This window comes from Fukomys damarensis, unplaced genomic scaffold (genome assembly GCF_012274545.1).
Source record: "Fukomys damarensis isolate Sample0158 unplaced genomic scaffold, DMR_v1.0_HiC HiC_scaffold_33, whole genome shotgun sequence".
NCBI classification, from domain to species: Eukaryota; Metazoa; Chordata; class Mammalia; order Rodentia; family Bathyergidae; genus Fukomys; species Fukomys damarensis.
Window position 1 is genome coordinate 51,054,559 of NW_022900945.1, and position 8,506 is coordinate 51,063,064.

General features: G+C 52.3%; 1 protein-coding gene and 1 long non-coding RNA gene across 2 annotated transcripts in view; one reads left to right on the forward strand and one right to left on the reverse strand.

Moving 5' to 3' along the window:
• Itga10 (integrin subunit alpha 10) overlaps nt 1-8,469 on the reverse strand; it is a 17,026-nt gene extending 8,557 nt beyond the window's left edge. Inside the window, exons 1-17 of the mRNA XM_010629509.1 lie at nt 8,177-8,469; nt 6,616-6,727; nt 6,316-6,425; nt 5,939-6,030; nt 5,611-5,725; nt 4,644-4,771; nt 4,335-4,483; nt 3,383-3,533; nt 3,065-3,230; nt 2,859-2,932; nt 2,483-2,627; nt 2,173-2,321; nt 1,809-1,952; nt 1,480-1,683; nt 1,061-1,191; nt 317-483; nt 77-219 (exon numbers count right to left, since the gene is read on the reverse strand). Of these exons, the coding sequence (XP_010627811.1) occupies nt 77-219; nt 317-483; nt 1,061-1,191; nt 1,480-1,683; nt 1,809-1,952; nt 2,173-2,321; nt 2,483-2,627; nt 2,859-2,932; nt 3,065-3,230; nt 3,383-3,533; nt 4,335-4,483; nt 4,644-4,771; nt 5,611-5,725; nt 5,939-6,030; nt 6,316-6,425; nt 6,616-6,727; nt 8,177-8,228 (2,232 nt within the window). The 5' untranslated portion in view covers nt 8,229-8,469. The remainder of the gene's footprint in view (nt 1-76; nt 220-316; nt 484-1,060; nt 1,192-1,479; nt 1,684-1,808; nt 1,953-2,172; nt 2,322-2,482; nt 2,628-2,858; nt 2,933-3,064; nt 3,231-3,382; nt 3,534-4,334; nt 4,484-4,643; nt 4,772-5,610; nt 5,726-5,938; nt 6,031-6,315; nt 6,426-6,615; nt 6,728-8,176) is intronic.
• On the forward strand, nt 1,616-3,486 carry LOC104865791. The gene is made up of 3 exons (XR_004515048.1): nt 1,616-1,692; nt 2,262-2,486; nt 3,412-3,486. It is a non-coding gene; the product is annotated as an uncharacterized LOC104865791 (long non-coding RNA).
• Nucleotides 8,470-8,506: the final 37 nt, after the last annotated feature.

Genomic DNA, 8,506 nt, shown 5'->3' on the forward strand with positions numbered 1-8,506 from the left:
TCCTCCCCCCTTCCTCCTCCTCCTCCTCCTCCTCCTCCTGGGCCCCAGTGTAAAGTAGTTCCTGCCCCTTCCTCACCTGCACATGGAAGTGCAGCTGTTCACATGTGACATTTCCCAAGCGGAGCTGGAGACGCACAGGAGAGAGCCTCTGGCCAGAGCCATCAAATGCTGCTCGTGCCCCAGCCGTCCACTCATCCAGCGATGCTGTCATCCACATATCTGAATGGGGAGGCAAGAATGAGGGCTTGCAGGGCTCCAGAGACCAAGGCAGGCAAGGAGTGCAGGGTCACCTAGGGGAGGAACTCCAGTCACTCACAGAACTGGCGGTCCCAGCGGCCAGGAGAGCGGGAGGTCACATGGAAGCAGAGGGTCGCAGTCAGGCAGACTGCCTCCTGGCCACGCCGTCTGCAGTCCCTCCGAACCACGCTGATGGCTGCGGGGGTCACATCCAGTGATGGGGCCACACGGACAATGGGCTGGGAGCTGGGAATGGCGGGACAGAAATGGGAACAGTGAGCGAGGTAAGTCCTCCGAGAAGTGCAGCCCCAATGGGCCTCTCCATGGTCAAAGAACAAGGGGCCAAACGCAGGTAAGTTACCCTTCCCCGAACTCTGTGACAGAAGTCCCAACAGGTTCGATTCCCTGAGCACCAACGGTGTCACAACCTTTGTGTAGATTATCTCACACGATCCTTACAATAACCCTATAGGAGGTACTATACTATTATTTTCTCTTCTTTTCCTTTTTCTTTTTTCAGTTTTAGTTTTTTGAGACAGGGTCTTGCCATGGAGTCCAGGCTGATCCTGAACTCACTATGTAGCCCAGGCTGGCCTTGAACTCGTGGCCACCCTCCTGCCTCAGCCTCTCGACTGCTGGGATTACAGGCGTGCGCCACCACACCTGGCAGGTGCTACAGTTATTTTCATTTTCTAAATTAAGAATAAAGGCACAGGATAAACTGACCTAGAAACCCAAATCTTAACCCCAGAGCCCTTATGACTCCAAAGCTCTTACGAGCTCCGCTGAGCTGCCCACTGCTACCCAAATGGGGAGTCCTCACCTTAGCAGGACGGCTGCCCCCTGGGCACCCACAGCCACATCCACCAGATCATCTCCGTCCAGATCTAGCCGGCCGTCTACGCTCCGACCGAAATAGCTGAGGGCCTGTGGCATGGAGACAGCTGCAATCCGCTGAGAGGAAAAGAGGGAGACTGAGGCAGAGAGTCACACTAATTGGTTTTTCATCCCTCCGGCCAGGCTCTTTCTAACACCTCAGGCAGCAAGGAAGTAAGGGAGACTTGCTTGTATGCAGGAGTCCCTAGTTCAGCAAATCGTATCCTATCCCACCATCTCCAGGGTCTGCCTAGCAGTCCAAGCACTTGTTTGGTTTGGTTCTCAAGCAAAGGGGGCTATAGATAAGCAAAGAGTGCACCTCCCCTCCCTTGTACTGTGCCCCTGAATTATCTGGGGATGCCTGACCTGTGCAGGATGGGGTCTGACTCCACCCTGGGCTCCGTGAAACAGGTACAGGGCGCCCCGGTGCCCATCCTCCAGCGGAGCCCCCACAGCCACATCAGTGAAGCCATCTTGGTTTAGATCAGGAAGTGCACCCATGGCAAAGCCAAAGCGAGCGTCCTGCGGAGGTTCTGGCTGAAGTATCCCTTGGAGCATCAGCAAAGACTGCTGGTAGAGGTGAGGAGATAGAAGGTGTTTATCCGGTAGCCCCAATCTCTCAGCAAGCCTTTAAACATGTTTCTCCCCTCCAGCCCACCTCTCCTCCAAACCCTAGCAGTTCCCAATGATCTTACCTGGCCCACCTGATACACATAAACACGTCCTGTCTCCTTGTTCTGGGGTCCCAGGAACATGGGGGCAGCCACAAGTAAGACATCAGTTGTTCCGTCCCCATCCGTATCCAGTGGGCAGAGCTCACTGCCAAAGTATGAACCAATCTGGGGAGTGGTGGGTGGCAGTGACCCCAGAGAAAAGGGAAGGTGATTGCGGACAAGTAGACTCAGTAGGAAGCACTCACCAGTCTGCCAGCCTGGTCCTTACATCCCTGACAGGCTCTGCCAACCAGAATTCACTACTGACATTTCAGGCCTCCCTCTTGTCCCTGCTCACTTTCCCCCTCAGGCCTGGGGACCCAAAGGTCTCCCGTGGACGCCCTACCTGCTCCCCCTGAAGGCTGTGGGCGACCCTCACAGTCCCATCTTTCTTAAGCTGGAAGGCAATGACTTTTCCTCGATGTCTAAACCTAGGGGCCCCTGAGAGAAAAAGGCGACGTCCACCCGGCAGAAGCATGGAGGAAACAGAGTAACCTAGAAGTGTGCAAACGGGAAAGGAGTTGGGGTCAGAAGGGGGAGGCTCCCTGAAGACACAGGAGGAAGTCCCAGGAGAAATAACAAGAAATTATACAAGGAACTCAGAAAGTGCTGCCTCTCCCTACTTTCCCAGTCCCCTGCAACTCCCTGCTACTCACCCAGGTAGGCTGCGTGGTTCTGCAGTGCAGGGGGAAACTCATCTTCCAGGGCCGTTCGTGGGGGGAAAAGGCGTTGACCTTCTTCAAGCCATAGCACCGAGCCCCCCCAGTCATAGGCCCCCACCATCCCAAAAAGAATTCCATCCTGTGGAGCAGGACCAGATGGGGTCACTGAGAAGACAGGGGGCACAAGGAGAGGACACTCCAGGAATGAGAGGATTGCTGAGGGGACCCTGCGGTCAGTTAGAGAAGCAACGGAAGGTTAAGAGGGAGGTTGCTTAAAGGAAGAATCTGGAAGGGGCCTGGGGGTCAAGTTGAAGGGAGCCATGAAGGGGTCAAAGGCTAGATGTCGTGAAGAGGTCAAAGTCTGTCCAACCTTTAGCTGATGGGTAGAGAAACCAATCTGAGACATTTCCAGCCCAAAGGAGCTTTCATTTTCTCCGTGGGACCCTAGGGTATGAGAAAATATTAAAGTATTATTATCAGGTGAAGAGAGTTCCCACTCTGAGCTCCCTCTAGAATCCCACTCATACTCCAGCACCGCCCCTACCCTCTCCCTCATTTCTCCGGGGTTAACATTACCTTCAAGGCCAAATATCCGGTCTCCTAGTGCATCCACAATATCAGTCAGTGCAGCCTCATCTGTGACATTGAAAAAGAATCGCTCATCTGGATCACTGGCGATTGCACGAATTTCCCGAAGGAAAGAGGTAGGGTCTCGCTGCCGACGAAGGTAGTGACCAAGGACCTGAGATCAGAAGAGCAAGGTGTATGGAATAAGACGTTACAGTTGACACATACCATAGCCAAATAAAGTTAAATATGGCTCAAGTTCTATTTTAAGTTCTTGGCCTTCAAAGTCACCCCTACATCCCTTCTAGATCTATTATTCCATCTCACCGCAATCCCGTAACGTGTCACTTTTCCAGCCTCACAGGCCTTTAGTGCTGCCGGGAGCTCCTCTCCGTCATGTGATTCTCCATCAGTGACCACCACCAGCAACCTGGCAGCCTCTGGCCGTCCACCCCGGGACTGACTGAACCCTTCTGTACTGATGAGAGAGAAGAGAATGAGGTATAATCAGATACACACACACACACACACACACACACACACACACACACACACACGCTCACACGGGAGATCAAGGATTGTCAGTTCTCTGAGACCAGGGATCTTGACTTTTAGGCCATTTCCCAGTAATGTCTAACGTGGAAACTGGCACAGAGTAAGAGCGTAAATGTTTCAGTGCCACAGAACATATAGAATAGCATATCATCGGTGCGGTTTGGTAAAAATTGATTCATTCATAGACTCGGTCAACAAATACCGTGTTTGGGAATGTAGAAGAGAGAGGAGAACGGTCAGGTCTTCCCAAAATGATTAGAATCACGTTTGGAAAGAGCTAGGAGGATCAGTGGTGGAGAACCTAAGGGCTAGGACTAAGGCTGGGGTGTAAGCATAGAGAGACGGAGATAACAGCAAAGACGCAGAGACACAGATACACTTCACAGAAAAGCAGTGAAAGTGATAGCAGTGACAGCCAGTTTAGCCTTCCTCCATGCACAACTGGTGTACATGAAAAGATAAGCATACAAGCCAGTGCATGCCTGTGATCCCAACACCCAGGAGGCTGAGGCAGGAGGATCACTGTGAGATTAAGGGCAACCTGGGCTACACAGTGAGTTCAAAGCCAGCCAGCCCTAAAAGGTGAGACCTTTCTAAACAAAAATAAATAACGATAGCAGCATACAGAACATCTTAGGATGTTTACACCAGACTCCAGACCCTCCCCTGAGCCTCCCAACCCTTCACCACTCTGGTCTTCCACGCTCTCCTTCCCTTGCCTCACCAGGCCACCAGTATGGCTTGGGCAGTCTTTGTTTCTCGTCCCTCCTGCCGACTGAGGTTCCTTGCTGCTCTCACCACTTCTCCCTTGGTTCGGAAATCCCCCAGGGACCACTCGTGTACAGGGCTCTCCCCGTACTGCACCAGTCCCACCTGAGAATAAATGGTGCAACAAATGGAATGGATACAGGAGTAGGGAGAGGAAGGACGAAAAAAGATGTGAGAGAGGAGAGCAGAACGCTGAGAGACGACTGAAGATACCACCCGCGCGGATCTTTGCACCGCCAAGCCCATCCACAGCGCTTTATCTTACCTGTATCTGTTCAGGGTCAATAAACAACCTCCCTACCAGCCTCCGTAGGAAAGTCTGCACTTCAGACCAGGGGTAGATACTGTTGGAGCCATCCAGGACGATGACAACATCCATGTACGTGGGGCAGCCTAGGAGCAGGGGTACGGTGATGGGAAAGAAAGAGGCAGAAGGTTTTCAGCCGAGGGTCGACCGAGGAAGAGCCCACGGGAGGGCACATTCAATTCCAACATTTATGAATCACTTCTTCATGCAAGGGAAATGCTGTGCCAGGCCTTGCATAAGTGAAGAAATGAACACGAGTAAGACGCAACTTACTGAAAAAACAAAGAAGGAAATAAATAGCATCATTCTGGGCTGTGGAAGAATGAAAGATGGCCCATTTTTTCCAGCAGTGGGGTTGAAACCCAGAGCATTGTTTGTGCCAGACGTGTGCTGTCTCACTGGGCTGTACGCACAGCCCTAGAGGGTCTATTCTATGGTGGAGAAGAAAATGAAGTAGAAAATATATTAGAAGGCACTGAAGGGCTGAGGTTGTAATCCAGCAGTAGAGTGCTCGCCTAGCACGTGCAAAGCCCTGGGTTTAGTCCCTGGAGCTGCAAAAAGAAGATATTGAGGACTGAAGATGTTTGAAGAGAAGAAAAGGAAAGAAATTTGGGCAAAGAAACCTGGAAACAAAGGGAAACGGGTGTGAAAATGACGATGGCACAGGAGGATGGGGAAGTGAAGGCTGTGCTCAAGATGCAAGGTGTGCAGAGGGGTGAACGAGTTTTTAAAGTCGGTTAGACCAGACTGTGGGGCCTTGGTGCCTCTTAAAGGGTCTGCACTCTAAACTCTGGAGACGGGGAGTGTTTGCAGGCGCATTATACAGCCTGGAGGACAGCCAGGCAGGCCGCTGCCAACCACCACACCATTCTCCCCTCAATCCTACCCCGCCCTCCCCTCTGGGAACTGAGCCCTCAGGCCTCACGTTGGGCAGTGGGTGCCAGGCTTCCTCGGGGCCGGAATGAAGCGTCCACACGGGCACAAATTCCAGAACTGAAGACAGAGCTGCCACAAGCACGAGACCAGAGAGGGGCACAGGCCTGGGGATGGACAGGGAACGGTTACTGCCGTCTTGGAAGGGCACCCCCTAAACACACTCATAGCCGAAGGAGGCACTGCGGCCATGCCCTACTTTGCTTTCTAGGGGTTCTAACCCCTCCACACCTCCACATAGAATAGTTTCCCTGACCACAGTGCTCTTTTCTCCACCACGGACCTCCAGAGACCCCAGCACCACCCTCTCCTCAGCTCACCAGAAATCCCCCATCAGCATCTGTCTGTAGGAGAGACATCCCCAGGTGCATATTCACAGCAGGATGAGATGAATTTCCCAGTTGATAATCACCTGGTTGGAAGAGGGTGGGAGAGATAAAGATCACGGGGCACAGAAGAGATGCTTGAGTTGAGAGGTTTTTGGAAGAGAACGAGAAGCGATCGGTATCAGATCGGGGTGAAGAAATGGATGTATAAAGAGTAAAAGCCACTAGTGTACAGGCGGGGATTTAGCTCAGTGGTGCCACACCTGCCTCATAAGCCCAAGGTCCTGAGTTCGATCCCTGGTGTGGAAAAAAAAAAAAAGCCACTAGAGTATAAAACACAGAGCTCAGCAGGGTGTCGGGCATCTTCTTACCCAAGTGGCTCTTGGCGCATGGGGCACTGTGGGGGCTGTCTATAGGGCAGCGATAAACATCCCCTCTCCGGTCACCTGAAGGCCCATCCCAGGGGGCGCCCACCAGCATCCTGTGAAGGGTGTGAATATAAGCACAGGGTGAGGGTGAGCCCTGACAGAGGCCAGAAGGAAAGCACATGGAGGCGGCAACTTAAAGAGCCTCAGCCACTTTCAAAAGAACAGGTGACCTTCAGGGGCCCAGCCATCTGGACTCCCCCTTCTCAGCACGATCGGAGTCCCAACCCCGGGTCTCCTCCTCACCATCGCTGTCCACCCCCAACATGCTGTAGGACACTGTATCCAAATTCAGCCTCTGGTGGCCCTGTGAATAGGCGTGGGTGATACACGTCCAGGTTAAAGGGGGAGCCGAGACCTGGGGAGCCGAGACCATGCGGTTAGTATGAAAGGGTCAGCCAATGGCTAGAAAGAGTCAGCCAAAGAAAGGACGCAAGGAGCAACCTAATCTCAGTCTTTCTGCCCGCTTCTTACTCATCCGCCTCCTGTTCCCAGAGCCCCACACAGGATGACCCCTTCCTGTGCGTGGGTCCTGCGGCCCTGCCACAGTGGTACACAGCTGCATTTCCATTCTCCCTCCTGAAATCTCATTCACAGATATGTCTGGGAAGGTCAAGTTACCCTTGTCCACGTCATTCCTCCTACACATCCTCCCCGCCTAACTGTGAGGCTGAAAAGAGGGAAAGGGCCTTGCTGCAGCCCCAGAGTAACCACCCTCTCCGAACTACCCCCAACCCCAGGACCCTGAGAAGGGCAAGAGGACGCTAAGGAGCGCTGTGTGTCTGGGTCTCCCCTCTCATCCTTGACTCGCGGGGACATTATCACACTCTCACTCTTTTTCCAATGTCTAGGTCTCTGGTTGATTCCAGCCCTGGAAACCTTCGTGGTAATTAACAGGGTGGGGTTGCCTGCCCGTCCACACAGTCTGCCATCCGCGCTTGCCAAGGGTCTCATCTCTCCCATAATTTCCCACAATCTTTCTTTTTCCTATTTTTATTCTCTTTTACCTTCCCAAGTTCAAGGGTAAGCCCCTTGCTGACCTCCATGGTTTCCTCAAACTTTGGCCCACACTAAAGGCACCAAACCATGCCTTGGCTGATTCTTCCCTTCTGACCCCAATTCCCTTCAAATCCAGAACTGGTATTTTAGGAAACAAAGATTATAGGGCACTGGCAAGGAAGAATTACAGGCCTTTTGTCCCTCCCAATGGTTCCCTTCTCGAATGTGTCTTGTTCCTTACTTTCCAGCAACTCCCTCTCAGGCTCCTCCACCAACAACCATACCAATGGCTACAGCTCTAACTTAAGCTGCTCGCTTTCAGAAAAATGTTCTCTATGGGAGCCTTTCTGCATCCAGGAAACAGGCAGGGCTGTACGAGCAAGAACTGCAGCTCACTGCTGAGTTGAACCCAGAGTTCTGACCACACACGCAGAAAGGCGGTTATGCCTCATGTCCCGGGACTCCCAAGAGTTGGGAGAAGAGAGCGAGGTTATAGGAATCAGACCGGCCGCGTGGAAGGCCACACCATGTTTCTTTTCTGTCTCCCCATTCCTACTTGGTTAAGGACAAAGGCATTTGATTAGGTACAAATCTTTCACAAGGCCCTAAACAGCTTCAGCCCCTGCCAGGTCTCGTACTGAAGTAGTCCTAAGTGGGAACCTAAGCATCAATTCACACACATGAAATGGAGAAGCGGAATTAACCTGCTACCCTAGGTCCCCCCAAATTCTAACTTCAGTAACGCCAATTCCAAACAACCCAGGTATCTTCTGTTCCCTCCCCAAACCAACAAGTTAACCTCCCTCACCTGTCAGACACACCAGGGGCAAGAACAGGTGAGGGAAGAGGGGAGGCTCCATGCCCGGTCCTTCTGTTGTGTGTGAGAAGTCCTCTGTGCCTCTATCCCTTTCCTTTTCTGTTTTCTTTACTTTCCCTCCTATCCTGCCCCCTCCCACTGGCAGCTAAAAATAAAGTTGGAAGGAATGGGAGGAGTGCTGGTGGGAAACTGTGGGGAGCCCCAGACCAAGGAGAAGACTGGGTGATTTTGTCTATTTGTCTGCCTCGGTGCTGCCCCCTGGAGGCCTCATGTCAACATCACAATTTTTGACTTTTTTTTTTTTTTTTTTTTTTTGGAAGC